The 18,084-nt window shown below is 37.3% G+C and overlaps 3 protein-coding genes across 8 annotated transcripts; 2 read left to right on the top strand and 1 right to left on the bottom strand.

The window, feature by feature from the left end:
• Positions 1-4,541: 4,541 nt before the first annotated feature.
• LOC112081542 lies at positions 4,542-5,977 on the bottom strand. The gene is made up of 2 exons (XM_024148304.1): positions 5,415-5,977; positions 4,542-5,325 (listed from the first exon to the last, which is right to left on the bottom strand). Exons 1-2 carry the CDS (start codon positions 5,975-5,977, stop codon positions 4,542-4,544), a joined length of 1,347 nt encoding a protein of 448 aa, XP_024004072.1.
• Positions 5,978-5,994: 17 nt separating this feature from the next.
• Positions 5,995-10,204, top strand: LOC18027863 (tropinone reductase homolog At2g30670). Of its 5 annotated transcripts, XM_006409934.2 has the most exons (6): positions 5,995-6,007; positions 8,550-8,625; positions 8,734-8,941; positions 9,063-9,279; positions 9,811-9,917; positions 10,013-10,204. In XM_006409934.2, exons 1-6 carry the CDS (start codon positions 5,995-5,997, stop codon positions 10,202-10,204), a joined length of 813 nt encoding a protein of 270 aa, XP_006409997.2. The 5 variants fall into 5 exon arrangements, with proteins under 5 accessions (XP_006409997.2, XP_024003721.1, XP_024003720.1 ...); XM_024147953.1 differs by lacking the exon at positions 5,995-6,007 and having other exon boundaries at positions 8,539-8,625; positions 9,811-9,924; positions 10,023-10,204; XM_024147952.1 differs by lacking the exon at positions 5,995-6,007 and having other exon boundaries at positions 8,572-8,585.
• A 3,241-nt stretch (positions 10,205-13,445) lies between these two features.
• Positions 13,446-15,222, top strand: LOC18027862 (tropinone reductase homolog At2g30670). 2 transcript variants are annotated; one of them, XM_006409933.2, is made up of 5 exons: positions 13,446-13,526; positions 13,635-13,842; positions 13,964-14,180; positions 14,691-14,797; positions 14,891-15,222. In XM_006409933.2, the coding sequence occupies exons 1-5, from the start codon at positions 13,462-13,464 to the stop codon at positions 15,080-15,082; spliced, it is 789 nt and encodes a 262-aa protein (XP_006409996.1). In that variant the 5' UTR covers positions 13,446-13,461; the 3' UTR covers positions 15,083-15,222. The 2 variants fall into 2 exon arrangements, with proteins under 2 accessions (XP_006409996.1, XP_024003707.1); XM_024147939.1 differs by having other exon boundaries at positions 13,448-13,530; positions 13,595-13,842.
• The last annotated feature ends 2,862 nt before the right edge of the window (positions 15,223-18,084 follow it).

The raw sequence follows: 18,084 nt of genomic DNA, 5'->3' as shown, positions 1-18,084 counted from the left end.
AGGCTGACTTGAGCTTTCTCCAGGACTATCCAACACAGGACCTGAGAATCTTTGCTGAGTGTTTGTTCTCTCTGTGGACTCATCATTGCTTGAATCAGACTCATTAGCTCTTGGACTTTCATCAATAATATCCGGTTCTAGTGCTGTGTTGACCTGCTTGATCACTTCCTTCTTGTTCCAGTCCCACTTGCTGCTTTCCTCAAAGATAACATCTCTTGAGATATCAATCTTGTTTTCTTTCAAAAGATACACTCTATACCCTTTTCTTTGCGAGCTATAACCCATAAATATTCCCTTCTTTGACTTGTCATCCCACTTCTTCCTCTTTTCATCTGGTATGTGTACATAACATACACATCCAAATACTTTCATGTGACTTACAGATGGTTTTGCTCCATTCCAGGCTTCAATAGGCGTTTTACTCTCAAGTGCTCTGGTTGGAATTCTGTTTTGAACATAGGCTGCAGAGTAAATCGCTTCTGCCCAAAACTTTAGAGGCAAATCCTTGGCTTTGATCATCGCTCTAGCCATCTCCACTAAGCTTCTATTTCTTCTTTCTGAGACTCCATTATGTTGTGGAGAGTATGATGCAGTAAGTTGCCTTTCAATGCCATTTTCTTCCAAGAATCTTGTAAACTCTCCAGACAGATATTCGGTTCCTCTATCTGTTCTGATTTTCTTGATTTTGCAGTCAGTTTGATTTTCAACAAGGTTCTTGAACTTCTTGAATGTTTGAAAAACCTCTGATTTAGCTTTCAAAAAATAAACCCAGACCATTCTTGTTGCATCATCAATGAAGGTAAGAAGATACCTGCTCCCACTGAAAGAAGCGTTTTGCATTGGACCACAAACATCGCTATGAATCAGTTGAAGCTTTTCTTTTGCTCTGCTTTCTGTTTCTTTTGGAAATGAATCACGGCTGTGTTTGCTGATGATGCAGCTCTCGCACTTTTCCCGATCTACGCTGAACTTAGGTAAGCCCACTACCATCTCTTTTGATTGCATTATTTCCAGATTTGACCTTCTTGTGTGACCAAGTCTTTGATGCCATAACTCTGCAATTTCACTTTTAGCCACCATTGCAGTTTCTTCTCTTGCCGGCCATTTGATGTGAAAGCTCTTGTTCATCATCTGAACTTCTCCTATGCTTCTCCCACCTCTGTCGTGAATTAAGCAGCTGCTTCCTTGAAATGTGACTTTATATCCGTTAGTGATCATTTGAGGAACACTTAGCATATTTTTGCCAAGTTTAGGCACAAGCAACACATCTCTTATGATTTTCTTCCCTTTCTTGGTTGTTACTTCAATGTCTCCTTTTCCTTTAGAGATGAGAACAGCTCCATTTCCAACTCTTATTGGAACATTTATGTTTGTGTTAATTCTGACAAACATCTTCTCATTTGGTGTCATGTGGTTTGTGCATCCACTGTCGATGAGCCATGAGTTTTCTTCACTTGATTCTTCTTCTTCTTGTCCGGCAGTAAACATGTGATGTTCTTCCTCTTTCCTCTGAGGCTTCTCCATGTCTTCTCCAGTTTTTGCGTGAGTCTTCTTCTTCACGTCTTCTTTGGTTGTTTCAGCAACCAGTTTCTGCTCCCTTTCACTCTTAGGTAAGCAGCTTCCTTTTTTCAGTTTGGTTTCTTGATCCATAACTTTTATCTTGTTCGGAGAGGCTCCATGGATCAACAGGAGCTCTGATACCATGTTGAACTTCTCAAGAAAACAGAGGATTCTTATCTTGATCCATTTGTATTTGCTTTAGTTTGAGAGTAAGAGTTTTAGAGAGAATGAAAAAATAGATTCTCATTCATTTTCTCCTTAGTCCTTACAAAAGAAATCGATACATGCTTATAGAGAAAGTAGTGCAACTACTCTCTGATCATACTAACTCCTACAGCAACCTTTATAGACTAGCTTATAGTCTTACACACTTCTCACAACTATTACATTACTGTTACAACAACTCTCTTTGACACAGATAATAATTTAGTTAGCTAGGTTCTTCTGGTTTGGTTTGAGAAGCAAAATAGGCATTATTCAACAAAATTGTTAATTTATGATAATAATAGGATCATATATTTACGTAGGAATTATGTTAAAGTTATTATCTTATTATCTTATTGAATTGTGTCATATTTTGAATTAGCCCAATTCGAAACTATGAAAAATTATTAATTTATAATATTTATTAATTTCAAATATTAATTTATAGAATTTCTACTATAATTTAATAATAGGTTTGATGATGTAATTGACTAATTGTCCACGTTGATGTAGTCTTTTTTATTTATTTCTTTTGTGATATATAGAAAATACATTCTAACTATGTAACTATTAGAAAATATAACCTAATCTAATAGTAACTATATAACTGTAAGAGAGGAGATATTTTACCAAAAAAAAAAACTGTAAGAGAGGATAATTGGTGACTTATAACAAAAAACAGTGACGACATTGTGTATATAAGCACATGCATGCAAATCCGATCCTAGTAATTTCAAGGCCCAAAACTAAAAAAAAATTTATGGTCCATATTTGAGTAAACATTTCAGAAATGGAGAGTTGAAACTTAGGCTTGTGTATTTCAGGATGAGTAACGATGTTATATAGCCAATAGTTACTCAAATGAAAACTAGTTATATAGCCAATAGTTACTCAACTGTAGTTTTCATTTTTCAATCCTGTTATTCTATGGGAATACTTCCAGTAGTATATCTAGTTTCTCGAATTACTCGTTTTCGTCCCTTATCCATTCTTTCCTGTCTGATTTTCATCTCTTATCCGTACTTTCTTGTCTCCATAGGGCTCATTGTCAGCAGCACGGATTTCAGCGGTGTTTCTGGATCCGCGGTGGAGGTGGTTCGTTCTCTAGTGCAGTCAACGTTCTCTCCTTGTCTGCCTCTGTCTCTTTTGCCGGCTCTTCTCTTTCTGCATCTGGCGTTTTTCATCTGTGCGGTGGTTCCACGGCGTTTTTTTTAGGGTCTTCTAGTGGTGGCGAGCACTCCGGCATTGGTTTGTGGTGAGTATGTGGCGGTGGACTCTCCCAACTATGACCTCTCTCAAGTCTTTTTCCCGAGGCGGCTGAGTGGTGGCTGGGTTAGCTGGAGCTTCTCGATCCTGGTGGTGGAGTTTTTGGATCTTGAGGACGAGTCCTTGCTCCGGCTTATGGGTTTTGACGGGAGGTTCAGTTTTGTAGCAAACCTCGGAGTGGTGGCTCTCGTATCTCCGGCAGGTGCGAATCCACTTGCGGTGTCTCTTAGCGGTGATGCTGGACGGGTGACTCGGCGGTTGCTTCGCTGGCTTGTTCTTAGCGTTTTTTCTCTGCTTCCGTCTTTAACATCGACGTGGCCTGAGTTTTCCAATGGTGCATGTTTCCGCTAATTGGTGATAGCTTCGCATTTGTGTTTTAGATTTTGGTTTGCGGTGGCTCCGGATATGGTCCGATGTAGATGGTGGAGCATTACCAGACGTGATTGTTGAGGCGCCGATTTGTTATTGCAGCTAGCTTGTAGCTGTGGGAGTTGGTTCTTGAGGGAATTTATCTTATCAGGAATGACGGTCAGAGGTGACTCTCCGATAGCCCGAACAGGCTCCCTTGTCAACAATTGCAAAGTAGTCCGTTATGGATCCCGGAAATCCCGTTAGTTCTCGGAGAAGCTGTAAGTGTCCCTTTTGAGGTTAGAGGGCTGGCCTTAGGTTGATGCTCGTGGCAACAAAGATGAGAACTCTAGTTCTTCAGAGTTGCGGCAGAAACGGAGTGGTCCGCATTTTAGAGTGTGATTGTTGTTTTTTCGTTTGGTTTTGTTTCGGTTTCTTTCATCCTGCAAATTATTTTTCTTAATCCTTCGTTGTTGTTTGCTGTTAATTGTTGGGTTTATCTTTAATTTTTTCCTTTCGGTTAATTTGCTTTCTGCGTATTCTCTGTAACTTCTGTCAAAAATTTAAAATTGATGATATAATCTTAACACTTTTACCAAAAAAAAAAAATTGAACTCTTCGTTCCATTTTCTTATAAAAATGCTTTTACCACTAGAATATTGATACTTTTGAAAACATACAATTATGACCTTAAATATATAAACGAATAAAGGCCCACGCTAAAACTTTCCTTGCGTGGGCTCTTGGTCGACTCGGCATGCATGGGAATTCTACATATAAAATCACACGTTATAATTTTTATTTTTATTTTTATTTTTTTTGCGAAACTGTAAATATTCATATTAATGAAAAGTGAGTTTTAGAAATAGCAATACCCAGATATTTGATACCACGGCAAAAATTAAATAAAAAACATGGTAGCAAAAGAGAGGAGAAACGGACGAAGACCACTCTCAGTTAATCCATAGAAGCATTAAGTTAGCAAAATGCCTTCTGTGTCGCTTTGCTGAAATAGTGTTGCGAATTTGCCTGTCTATATATCTGAGAATGTTTGTGACCGATCTAGTTGTTGAGCTGAAAATCTTATTGTTTTGCTCGATCCAAATGAAGTAAAGAGTAGTATGCACGACGATCTTGCGAAGGAGGGACGGAGCCGAGGTGGATCACTGCTTTACCCAAGATAAAAGGGCTGTCCAAGACTGGAAAACAAAGGGAGCCACACCAATGCGCCTTAGAACCGCTGACCAGATCTCACCGCCGTAACCACACCAGAACAGGAGGTGATCCCTGGTTTCATCATGAGCAGAGCAAAGGCAGCAAGACGACGGGATATTTAGACCCCAAGAGGCAAGACGCGACCTCGTCGGCAGCCTATTCAGTTGAGCCGTCCACATGAAGAAGGCATGCTTCGGCGTTGCCCCTTTAAACCAAATGGCATTATACCAATCCTTTTCATCCTCCCTACACCGTAGCATATTCCAGGTACCCTTTGCGGAGAAAGTCTTGCTAGGGGAGCCATTGACCTTCCAAGAGAACACATCCTCGACATTTGCATTAGCAGAAAGCTGAACGGTGGTTAGATGAGCATGGAGGAGAACCTCCTGATCTGAACGAGGAGAAGGCAGACACCAGCCCGCTTGGCTACAAGCATCAGCCACAACAGCATTGAGAGGCAACCTTTGTGATCTCGGTCCCATCTCGCCAAACAGATTAATAAGAGGACCTAGAGGGATCCATGCGTCGTACCAGAATTTTGCAGTGCGACCATTCCCCACCGAACAGATCACAAATTTCTCAGCCAAATGACGAAGCTTGAGGAGAGACTTCCAGCATCCTGAATCTCGCGGGTGCTCTCTAATGGACCAGAAACTTTCATTACCGATGTGGTGGTGCTTGTGCCAAGCCACCCAGAGAGATTTATTACCCAAGAATAGCAACCAGATCATTCTGAGGCACAAAGTGGTATTCCAAGTCGAGAAGCGCCTAAGCTCGAGACCTCCTTCTTTTTTCGGCAGGCAAACTCTGGTCCAAGAGACCTTACCATGAACGTCCCCTCAATAGCTCCAGACCAAAGGAAACGACTACACAGCGATTCGATCCTCTTAATACAGCCTCTGAGCAGCAGAAAAGTTGAAATCCAGAAGTTCATTGTGCCGGTGATGATAGATGAGATGAGTTGGAGTCTTCCGACAAATGAAAGTGACCGAACAGCCCAAGAAGTGAACCTAGCTGAGATCTTATCAATTAGCGGAGCATATTCTGAAATCCTCAACTTTCTAGACATCAGCGGCAAGCCTAAGTATCGAATGGGGAGAGAACCAGCAGGGAATCCATAGCTGGCAATAACAGTGGATTCAGAAGGGTTCAAACCAGCGTGTAAGATCTCGGTCTTGTCCTGATTCATTTTAAGCCCTGACCAACTAGCAAAATCATCAAGGGTTTCGCTTATACCATAAAGGGAAGAGCTCGATCCATCGAAAAAGATCATTACATCATCTGCAAACATTAGGTGAGAGATATGGAGGAGATCAGTGTTTGGATGGTACCTAATGTACTCCGAAGAGTAGCGCGATTGGAGAAGACGAGAGAATATCTTCATTGCCAAAACGAAGAGGTATGGCGAGAGCGGGTCGCCCTGACGAAGACCTCTTGAGCTTCGGAAAAATCCACTCGACTGCCCGTTAATAGCAACATAAAAAGATGGTGTGGAGATGCACTCAGAGATTCAGTTTATAAACCTCTCAGGAACCCTTAAACCACGCAAGCAGGCAAGAACAAAGTCCCAGCGGACTGAATCAAAAGCTTTGCGCAAATCCACTTTTAGCATGGCTCTTGGCTCGATGTTGCTCCTACCATAACCATTTATAATTTCAGTTGCCAGGAGGACATTTTCGGCCAAAAGTCTTCCGGGCATAAATGCAGATTGTGAGAAGGCGATAACCGGCTCTAGCAAACCTTGAAGCCTTGAAGCAAGAAGTTTGGAGATCACTTTGTACAAAGTATTTAAGCACGAAATAGGTCTGAAGTCGGAGGTTTTTTTTTGCATTGAGGATCTTTGGGATTAGAACCAAAGTGGTGGCATTCCATTGCCTTAAAAGCTTTCCCGATCTGAAGAACTCACCCACTGCCTCCGTGACTTCCGTACCCACCACATTCCAGCAACCCGTGAAGAACTCGACTGGGAAGCCATCCGGACCACATTTTATTTCTGGGTAAGGAGAAAAAGGCATTTTTAATTTCCAAGCTCGAGAACTCCAATCTCAAACTATCCCTCAATTCCTGCAGGCAAGTAAAATCCAAAAGAGCAGAGATATCATCTTGGATGAACATTTTAGGACTAACTTCATCACCCAAGAGCTTCTCGAAGTAACTGACGCAATGGCTCTGAATGTCAGCCTGAGAATCAATCCGAGTGCCATCTTCTATTTCCAGGTAATGAATGAAGTTCATTGCAGATCTCGCTGACATCATTCTATGAAAATAGGCTGATCCACAATCTCCCTCCTTTAACCAAGTGATTCTGGATTTCTGCAGCAAATAACTCTCCTCAGCTCTAACCAGAATCGGCCATCTCCTATTGGCCTCAAACTCGCGATCAGCAATAGAAGTAGAGGGATTAGCTAAGAGCTCCCGCTGAATCCCGATCACACAATCATGAGCTTCCGCGGTTCTTTTTTCCAGATCCGAAATGTTATAACTTATAACGTTATAACTTATAAATGACCAAAATATCGATTCAAGTTTACCAGAATAGTGGTGGAGTACATATTTTTTCCCCGACTTCCCAGATAATACAGTTTCTCATTTAATATTCAAACTAACCATTTTATTTAGATTCTTAAATCAACTAAAATCTGTTAACCAATCTCGATATGACTATACAGTAAAACCTCTATAAATTAATAATGTCGGGACCATGATATTTTATTAATTTATCGTGATATTAATTTATCTATAAATTAATAATTATTAATTTATAGAAAAAATTTGCTTTCCGTTTATAATTTTTTTAAAAAATTTTGGAATAGTGTTATATTTTAAAATTTTAACAAATCTCGTAATATAAATTATGATTAACAATCATAACTATTGCAATAAAATAATTTTTAATAACATATTGGATTGTCCATGTTAAAATATACATGTTCATAAGTTTAAAATTTATAAAAAAACTATAACTACTACCTGTATTATTGATGATAAAATTGAAGATAACACTAATACATACAAAAACTTTTACATGTAAGAAAATCAATTATCATATCAAAATTATCATAAATTTTGAATGTATATAGTAAAACACCAATAAGAGCTACTTATATAATAATTAGAGAGATAAGATCCAATGAGGTTTTAACCTTAAATCAAAGCAAACACATTACTCATATTTTAGAATATTATATTTACATATATTTGCATAATTTATATAATTATTAATTTATGTTTTTGTTGGGACCATATATTTATATAGAAGTTTCAAAAAAAATTATTATCTTATTATCTTATCGAATTTGATAGATTTTTACATTAGTCCGATTTGGGACCAATAAAATTTATTAATTTATAGAAATTATTAAGTTATCAATTATTAATTCATAAAGGTTCTACTGTATTAGTACTTTGTAATAAATATAACGTTAGATGCAACTCGTGCAAGTAAGACATCAATAAAAGTACTAGAAAAAGAACCGATGGAGGTCACGTAAAATAAAGAGTTGATCGAGCCTAGTTCTACAATATATTGATTAAAAAAAAAGACTCAACGCTTAAAAAAAAAAAAAAAGACTCAACGCTTCTTCGAATTCACACCCCGATCATTTAAAATAAAAAAGTGTTATTCTAATGATTTGTGTGTGACAAATGTTGAGTCTTTTTCTATCTTTGTTATTGTAAATTTTTTAAAAATAACACCATACCCGTATTAGTAAAAATCGGCATTAGTGTATTCATTATCCATTTTGGCCATTTACTTATTTTATACCAAATTGCCATTTAGCTAATTTCTCTGAAATTTTGTATCATTTACCTAAATCATTTTTCTTTTTTCTTTAAAAACAAATTGATGCTCAACGTTTCCAGTCTCCGAAACGTCATTAGCTACGTATTTTGATCTACTTTGCCTTATATATATGTTATGTGGTAGCTCTATTCATTACTACTCACAATCACAGGCAAACAAAAAATGGATAAAAGATGGAGTCTTCAAGGTATGACTGCTCTCGTAACCGGTGGAGCCAGCGGAATCGGGTTTGTTTTTCCTACTCTCTAGCTATATCATATTTTTTACCCATTTTTCTGCTGCTTCTTTTTTTAAGATATCGCTAAATTTTGTTTTTTCGTTGTGGACTGTTTTAGGCATGCCATAGTAGAGGAGCTAGCCCGTTTTGAAGCAAGAATCCATGTATGCGACATCTCTGAAACAATGCTTAATCAAAGTTTAAGCGAGTGGGAAAAGAAAGGGTTTCAAGTGAGTGGTTCAATCTGTGATGTATCCTCTCGTCCCGAGAGAGAAACACTTATGCAGACCGTCTCAACGATGTTCAATGGCAAGCTCAACATTCTTGTAAGTTAATTAGTCTTAGTTTAAAGAAAGAAACTAAGCATATCTTCCTAGGAAGAATACCTATTAAATAGTGAAATTTATAGTAAGATTTTTACTACTCTTTTTTTTTGGCTCAACATAGGTGAACAACGTTGGAGGACTTCGCACAAAGCCAACAACAGAATATGTGGAAGACGATTTCTCGTTCCTTATTTCAACAAACTTGGAATCTGCTTATCATCTTAGCCAACTTTCACATCCTTTCTTAAAGGCTTCAGGATATGGAAGCATCGTCTTCATATCCTCTGTTGGAGGGGTTGTTTCAATGGACTGTGGATCCATCTATGGTTTAACCAAAGGTACATCGACCAACTAATCAATACAGAGATTTTAATTTCAAATATACTAGATGCAATAGTATTGTGGATTCATTTGATTACGATGATATCAAGTACGTGCATGTATTTTCAATGATTATTTGGTAAAATAAAATTTAATGTTTACGTTAGGAAGTTGATTAGACTAACGCATGTCTTTTATTTATCTATTTTAGATGTCATCATAATTCATGTATGAGATTCCTAACGTAGTAAACGCAAACGTACACTAATTTCTGTTTCAAAAATATATGATCCCAATATATACAGTAACACATATATAGAGAGATATTTATTTGTATAGATACACAAGCAAAACTAATTTTAAGGTATTTAATTATCTTGATAGATCCTATATTTCCACCGATTAATAGGTTGTCTTGATTCTTGAATTCTTGATCTAATTCATTTTTTGTAAAAGCTTTGTAAATGTAATTTTATTTGGGATGACATGTCTCGTAGTTTATCATTTTCTTTATTTAAAGTTTTTTTTTTTTTTTTATGTGTGTGTAGGAGCTATGAATCAACTAGCAAGAAATTTGGCGTGTGAGTGGGCACGAGACGGCGTAAGAGCCAACTCCGTTGCTCCTAATTTTATCAAAACTGCTATGGCTCAACCTGTAATCAGTGACACCCTCCATCTAGTTTTAATTTATATTCCAATTAATATCATGCACTTCTAATTCTTGTATCTTAAAATCTTGTGAACAATCAGCTTCTCGGAGACTCCGGTTACCAGAAGAGTTTGCTTAGTAGAACTCCCCTTGGTCGCACTGGAGAGCCAAAAGAGGTTGCATCACTTACGGCTTTTCTGTGTCTACCTGCAGCTTCATATATTACTGGTCAGACCATATGTGTTGATGGAGGTCTCACTATCAATGGTTTCACATATCACCCACATGCTTGAGCCGAGACTTATGTGTGTGTGTGTGTGTTTTCTTCAAGAACTTCTAAGAAGATTCTCAAATAAAGATCAAGTTTAAATAATTTGTTTATGAAAATAAGAGAAAGTTTTCCTCCTAGTTTTTAGGAGCACTATCTCATCTTCCATTTCCACAAGTTTTAGGAATCGATGATTCCATATCCTTTGTTTCATAAATAAACAACTAACCAAGAAAAGATATTGAATAAAGACCAGAGAAAATTTCCTAGAGGAATGTGTTCTTATGTGCTTGTTGCTTTGATCGGGATCTTCTCTAAGATCCCACAATAGAAGAATAAGTAACTAGCTATTGGTGTAAGAAAAGAGAGTAAATAGTTATCATCAAGTGACGACTAACTATTACTAAAATAGCACATATAAAATTGGGAAAAAATTTCCCCGGAAGAGACACTGCTACATGCATCGCTAGAAGTAGAAAGCTGGAGAACGTCGAACACACCCGAAGACGAAGACGACACAGATGTTGGGATGACACATCCCCCTCTGTCCTCGAGATCTCTAACCGAGGATCAGCAGTTTTTGATTTGCCTGATTGACGCCTCTTAGATCAGTCATGGACCGATTAGTGGCTTCAGATGGAGTTTAGAGAATGGTAGGGGAAATGAGTTTTTTGGAATCCATTGATGTCGCAGAAGCCTTTCGACTCTTCATGCCAAGATGGATGGCCTTATTTGGGCTATGTCCTGTTTGCAGGAAAGACAGATGTGCTTGGTTCACTTCCTGACTGATTGCTTGGATCTTATGAGTATGACCGAATCTCAAACGGATTGGACTCTATCGTATATCCCCATAAGTCTAAATGTCCGGATGAATAGTCTTATAAAAGAGCTCGAGCAATCCCAAATCAGTCAAACCGAGTCGGTCGATGATGATTCCCAAACCAATCTTTTGACTAGCCACATGTGATGTAATAGTTGGGTAGAGGAAAAAAAAGAAAAAAATAGTTATATTGACTTATTTTGATATTTTTGAAAGTAGACTTCTTTGGAAGTTTTAGAAATTGGCTTTTGTAAACAAAAGAAATGCATATAGACTTCTAATGCTGTCTGCGTAAAACTGGGGTTATTTTTGTATTTGACCAATTTTTTTTTTTGTCAAATTTTGATTTTTATTGAAAACTTCTTTAGAAGTGTGAGATTTTGTTGTTTGATTTGGGAGGTTATTTTTGTAATTGATCAAGATTTTAACTTTTTGTTTACTTTTATCTCAAAAAGTCTACTATTAAAAAAGAATCTAGCATATTCTAAAGTCTGCGATTAATTTAATTAAAATTTGGCTAAATGAAAATCTGACCTATAAACTGCTTAGAAAGTCAAAATTTTAGTCAATTGCAAAAATAACTTCAATTAGACTACATTTGTATAGTAGACTTCATCGGAAGACTTCTTTACTATAATAGACTTCTTTTACTTGTTTGCAGATTAAGTCTATTAAAAACGTCAAATTTTTGGTCAATTACAAAAATAACATTTTTATCTCACAGAATGCAAATGAAGTTTGCTGCTAAAAAGTCAAACTTTTGATCAATTGCGAAAATAATCCTTCTTTTTATAAGACTTTGTCGTAAAATTTTCACCGCGGACTTTGATCAGATGTCTGAATTTTTTTTTTAAATGCATTTTATAAAAGATTTGTATTGCTTTCTTTAATTTTTATTTTTTTTACTTACATGTTAGGTATGGTTCTTACATCCGTATGAGTTTGGTGTGTTTATGTGTTGTAATTATAAAGTTATGAATTTTCTTGTTTTAAAAGATATTTAGCACATCTAAGCAGACTTCATATTAAGTTTACGTCATATTACGTACATGCATGCAAACCCGATTCTAGTAATTTCAAGGCCCAAAACTAAAAAGAGAATTTGTAGCCCATATTTGAGTAAACATTTTTTGACAGTAAGAAATGGAGAGTTGAACTTAGGCTTGTGTATGAGTGAGTAACAATGTTAGATAGCCAATAGTTACTCTATCATAGTTTTCAATCCCGTTCTTTTATGGGAATACCAAGGTCACTACCAGTAATATATCTAGTTTATCTCGAAGACTCGAACTACCCGTTTTCCTCCTTTATCCATACTTTCATGTCCGGTTTTCGTCCTTTATCCATACTTTCCTGTCCAAATAGGGCTAACTAGTTGCATTCCTCATGCCATCTTCTTATAAAAGTGCTTCTACCACTAGACTATTGATACACATATTATGACCTTAAATATATAAACGAATAAAAGCCCAAGCTCAAACTTTCCTGCGTGGGCTCTAGGTCAGCTCTGCAAGGATGGGAATTCTACATATATAAATCACACATTATAAATGACCAAAACATCGATTCAATTTCACCAGAATAATGGAGTACATATTTTCCCCCGACTTCCCAGATATTACAATTTCTATTTAAGATTCAAACTAACCAATTTATTTTGATTTTTAAATCAACTAAAATCTGTTAACCAATAGCTCCACTATACTCTATATTAGTAATATAAAGTTAGATGCAACTTGTGCAAGCAAGACAGCAATAAGACTACTAGAAAAAGAATCGATGGAGGTCACCTAAAATAAAGAGTTGATCGGGCCTAGTTCTACAATCAATTGATACAAAAAGACTCAACGCTTTCTTTAAAAAAAAAGACTCAACGCTTCTTCACACCCCAATCCTTTAAAATAAAAACAAGTGTTAGATCATGATTATTGCTATACACCCCATTTGGATCTCTAAATCTTTTTTTATTATTAAACTGAAAAGAATTGCCATATGGAGGGAAAGACGGTCTCTTATGGTTGCAAAATAAGAGACGTTCTCTAAAAATTTTTAAAATCAACTGATTAAAATATTATAAAATATTATAAAATATCCTGTTGGATACCACATTAATCATGCTCTTATATTCTATTGATTTGTGTGTGACAAATGTTGAGTCTTTTTCTGTCTTTGTTATTGTAAAATGTTAAAAAGTAACACCACCGTCCCTTGATAATTGAATGGAGGGTAAAAATCGTTATTAGAGTATTCATTATCCATTTTGGCCATTTACTCAATTTATACCAAATTGCCATTTAGCTAATTTCTCTGAAATTTTGTATTTTTTAAATTGATGCTTAATGTTTCCAGTCTCCTAAACGTCATTAGCTACGTATATTTTGATCTACTTTGCCTTATATATATGTTATTTGGTATCTCTATTCATTACTACTCACAGTCACAGACTCACAGGCAAACAAAAAATGGATAAAAGATGGAGTCTTCAAGGTATGACTGCTCTTGTAACCGGTGGAGCCAGCGGAATCGGGTTTGTTTTTCCTACTCTCTAGCTATATCATATTTTTTACCCATTTTTCTGCTGCTTCTTTTTCTAAGATATCGCTAAATTTTGTTTTTTCGTTGTGGACTATTTTAGGCATGCCATAGTAGAGGAGCTAGCCCGTTTTGAAGCAAGAATCCATGTATGCGACATCTCTGAAACAATGCTTAATCAAAGTTTAAGCGAGTGGGAAAAGAAAGGGTTTCAAGTGAGTGGTTCAATCTGTGATGTATCCTCTCGTCCCGAGAGAGAAACACTTATGCAGACCGTCTCAACGATGTTCAATGGCAAGCTCAACATTCTTGTAAGTTAATTAGTCTTAGTTTAAAGAAAGAAACTAAGCATATCTTCCTAGGAAGAATACCTATTAAATAGTGAAATTTATAGTAAGATTTTTACTACTCTTTTTTTTTGGCTCAACATAGGTGAACAACGTTGGAGGACTTCGCACAAAGCCAACAACAGAATATGTGGAAGACGATTTCTCGTTCCATATTTCAACAAACTTGGAATCTGCTTATCATTTTAGCCAACTCTCACATCCTCTCTTAAAGGCTTCTGGCTATGGGAGCATCATCTTCATGTCCTCTGTTGGAGGGGTTGTATCAATGGACTGTGGATCCATCTATGGTTTAACCAAAGGTACATAGACCGACTAATCAATACAGAGATTTTCAAATATACTAGATGCTGTAGTAATATTGTGGATTCGTATATGTTTCATTGGGTAAATACAAATATGTTTCATTGTTGAAATACAAACTTTATATTATATTTTCAGTTAATATTTTGGTAAAAAGGATTTGATGTTGAGTGACGTTAATTAGTTGATTAGCCTGACACATATCTTCTATTCATATTTTTAGATCTCATCTTGATTCGTATATGAGATTCCTGGCGTACTTTTTATGATCCCAGTGTCAATATATACAGTAACACATATAAAGAGAGAAATTTATTTGCATAGATACACAAACAAAACCAATTTAAAAGTAATAAATTATCTAAATGGTTCAGAAATCTTTCACCAAAAGATACTTCTACGGATTAAAACATTTTCTTTATTAAAGCTTTTGTAGATCTAAATTTCTTTGCGATTCGTAATACATTTCTCGTAGTTATATATATATTTTTTTGTATGTGTGTGTGTAGGAGGTATGAATCAACTAGCAAGAAATTTGGCGTGTGAATGGGCACGAGACGGCATAAGAGCCAACTCTGTTGCTCCTAATTTTATCCAAAATGCTCTGGCTAAACCTGTAATCAATGACACCCTCCAGCTATTTTTAATTTGTTTTCCAATCAATATCATGCACTTCTAATTCTTGTACCTTAATCTTGTGAATAATCAGCTTCTGGGAGACTCCGATTACAACAAAAGTTTGTTTAGTAGAACTCCACTTGGCCGCGCTGGAGAACCACGAGAGGTTGCATCCCTTGTAGCTTTTCTGTGTCTACCTGCAGCTTCATATATTACTGGTCAGACCATATGTGTTGATGGAGGTCTCACTATCAATGGTTTCACATATCAGCCACAGGCTTGAGCGGAGTCGTGTGTGTGTATTTTCTTCAAGAACTTCTAAGACACGAATTGATTCTCAAATAAAAACTTATTTTTCAGATTTGTTTATGAAAATAAGAGAAAGTGTTCCTGTTCTAGGAACAATATATGCCTCATCTTCCATTTCCGCAAGTTTTAGGAATCGATGATTCCATCTCCTTGTTTTTCATAAATAAACAACTAACCAAGAAAAGATATTGAATAAAGACAGAGAGAATATTTCCTAGAGGAATGTGTTCTTATGTTCTTGTTGCTTTGATCGGGATCTTCTCTAAGATAAGATCCCACAATAGAAGAATAAGTAATTAGCTATTTGTAACATTCTGATTTCTAATATATGTGGAGAGGTTTATAAGAATTGATTTGGTTATCTATGTCATCAAAGTTCATTTATCTTTTTGGACAACTGGTCTTGAGAGAACTTTAGAGTTAAGCATGTTTAAACTAGAAACAATTTCAAGATGGATGACCTACCAAAAGTAGTCCGCGTTACCGTATGAGCGATGACAAAACATGGGGAAAGATCACGCGTAGTGATTGCAGGGACAACAGACAAGTCTTACGAGTTTTCCAGACTAACGCACTGGCTATCGGACAGTGATGGACCCATATGCCTAGAGAAAGACCAACCGTCGGATAGTGGTGGACCAACGGACCTAAAGAAAAGGTGTTGGGCTCACTGGTGAGGACGGTTGGAGTTGGGCCCTAGAGTGAGGGCGTTGGACTCACTAGGAGAGACATTTGGGGCGTTAGGAGTTGATAGCCGGTCCAGACGAAAGGCAGATGGGGGTCTCACTGTAGGTGATAGCTGGTTCGTCTGGTTCCCGGAAGGAAAGGTGGGATCGGGGTGTCACAATTGGTATCAGCGCGTAAGGTTAGCGAACCGGCTCTGACCCGGATGGCGTCTTGAGACGTAGTTGAGTTAGAGAGAATTCGAGGACGAATTCCTTAGATGTCGGTGAAACTTGTAACATCCTGATTTCTGTTATATGTTGAGAGGCTTATAAGAATTGATTTGGCTACCTATGTTATCAAAGTGCATTTATCTTTTCGGGCACTGGTCTTGAGAGAATTCCAAAGTTAAGCGTGCTTAAACTGAGAGCAATGTTAGGATGGATGATCTACCGGGAAGTAGTATGCGGTACCGTGTGAGTGTGGACAAAACACGGGAAAAGATCACGTGGTGATTGTAGGGACAGTAGGCAAATTTTACAATCCTTCCGGATTAACGCACCGACCGTTGGACATTGGTGGGCCCACGGGCCTATAGAGAGACCAACCGTCGGAAAGTGGTGGGCTAATGGACCTAGAGAAAAGGTGTTAGGCTCACTGGTAGGGGCGATTGGTGGGCCAACAGGTCTAGAGAGAGAACGTTGGACCCTAGAGTGAGAGCGTTGGGCTCACTAGGAGGAGTGATTAGGGCGTTAGAAGTTGATATGATCGGTCTGTCTGGTTCCGTGAAAATAAGACGGGATCGGAGTATCACAATGTTGTTGTAAAAAAAAAAGTCCCTAAAAAGAGTAAATAGTTGTCATCAAGTGACTAACTATTACTAAAATAGCACACATATGAAAGGGAAAGAAATAGTCAATTGACTTATGAGTTTTAGAACACCCTTTCTTCATAAGCTGGTTTTTCAAGGAAGAGTTCTATCCATTGGATTTTAAACGTAATTTCTAGGTCCAACCCCAATAATTAGTACAGTAAAAATGTTTATGGCATATGTTGCCACCTAGAGACTAATGTGGGAAAGTGAAATGTAAGAAGGGGTGGTTTTGCCAGAGTGGGCAACCCAATCCGGGAAGGAGCGACTTGTATAAGCCAAAATGGATTAACCGATGTGGAAAACAACAATCTGTATCTTTTCGAGCTAATATTCAGATAAAAAAAGGAAGGAACGTGTAAAAAGGAAGGAGTATATATAAATTAAAGTCCCCTTCGTCTGAGGACCGATGTGCTGTTGTTGGATATTTTGAAAGAATTGGTTATTATCCCTGCAACTCATCATGTGATTTTTTTTTATGTTTTATTGTGATAAAATTTGGTTCCACATCGAAAATTGGAATGAGACTAGACTAGTATATAAGGTAACTAGTTTTGAGTTGTGATAGAATAGCTGTGATAGACTAGACTAGTATATAAGGCAACATTTGTCCTCAATCACATAATAACAATAATTATTTTTTAGTAGATCATCCATTCTTAAATTATTCAAGTTCAAAGATGTCTAGTTTTGAAGTTTTCTCTAGACAAATAACTGTGACCAAATCTCCTGAGAGAACTCACAGTAAAAAAAGATGTATTCCATGCTAACAGCTTCCACATTACAGAGCAAGCATGTTTCTGGAACCTGGAGTCCCCAAATTTTTAATCTATCACGCGTTGTCAAACACATGCGAACAAGAAGCCAAAACAAAAATGCATGCTTAGAAATGTGAGATTTAAACCAAACTGCAGGCTTTTAAGGGACAACAGGGGGAGCGGGATGAAGAGCTATACAAGTATGAGATGATGAGAATTGGCCTGGAACAAAAGATAGACTAACTTTCCAACCAAAGCAGTCATCATCTCGAGGGATGAGAGACGGGGCCGAGGGAATACAAGCACGGAGAAGACTAACCAGGGGGTGTCTTCAACCAGGCAATCTCCATCGATTATTTAGGGTCGCTTGAGCAAGAGATGCAGAGTAGGGGATGCCCAAGACTTGCGAACCTGAGTCTCCCACAAGGGAACTTAGAGGACCCAGTCCAGTCCAAATATCGTACCAAAAAAAGATTTTATCACCAGACCCGGCGGAAACAAAAATGAAGGGTCTTGCAAGAGCTCTTTGCTTCATTAAGCATTTCTAAAGCCAGCTACTAACATTACGAAAATCAACCTCCTAGAATACACGCCCGCGGATCAGATGTTTATTGACCCATAAGACCCACAGCGACCCACTGGCAGTAAAGAGGAGCCATATCAGCTTTAAAGCAAAAACTTTAT

The sequence above is a fragment of the Eutrema salsugineum genome, unplaced genomic scaffold, assembly GCF_000478725.1.
Source record: "Eutrema salsugineum unplaced genomic scaffold, Eutsalg1_0 scaffold_10, whole genome shotgun sequence".
NCBI classification, from domain to species: Eukaryota; Viridiplantae; Streptophyta; class Magnoliopsida; order Brassicales; family Brassicaceae; genus Eutrema; species Eutrema salsugineum.
The sequence above is the reverse complement of the archived record's forward strand: the minus strand, read 5'-3'. Positions and strand labels throughout refer to the sequence as shown.

Bases quoted from the DNA above. Each gene is read 5' to 3' on its own strand.
- LOC112081542 (XM_024148304.1), bottom strand. From the start codon at position 5,977: ATGAAGATATTCTCTCGTCTTCTCCAATCGCGCTACTCTTCGGAGTAC. The intron at 5,326-5,414 runs GTCTCTTGGACC...TTTGTGCCTCAG, and splicing joins GAGGGGACGTTCATGGTAAG to AATGATCTGGTTGCTATTCT.
- LOC18027862 (XM_024147939.1), top strand. From the start codon at position 13,473: ATGGAGTCTTCAAGGTATGACTGCTCTTGTAACCGGTGGAGCCAGCGG. The intron at 13,531-13,594 runs GTTTTTCCTACT...TCTTTTTCTAAG, and splicing joins GAGCCAGCGGAATCGGGTTT to ATATCGCTAAATTTTGTTTT. The intron at 13,843-13,963 runs GTAAGTTAATTA...GGCTCAACATAG, and splicing joins ATGGCAAGCTCAACATTCTT to GTGAACAACGTTGGAGGACT.
- LOC18027863 (XM_024147950.1), top strand. From the start codon at position 8,572: ATGGAGTCTTCAAGGTATGACTGCTCTCGTAACCGGTGGAGCCAGCGG. The intron at 9,280-9,810 runs GTACATCGACCA...ATGTGTGTGTAG, and splicing joins CATCTATGGTTTAACCAAAG to GAGCTATGAATCAACTAGCA. The intron at 9,918-10,012 runs GTAATCAGTGAC...GTGAACAATCAG, and splicing joins AAACTGCTATGGCTCAACCT to CTTCTCGGAGACTCCGGTTA.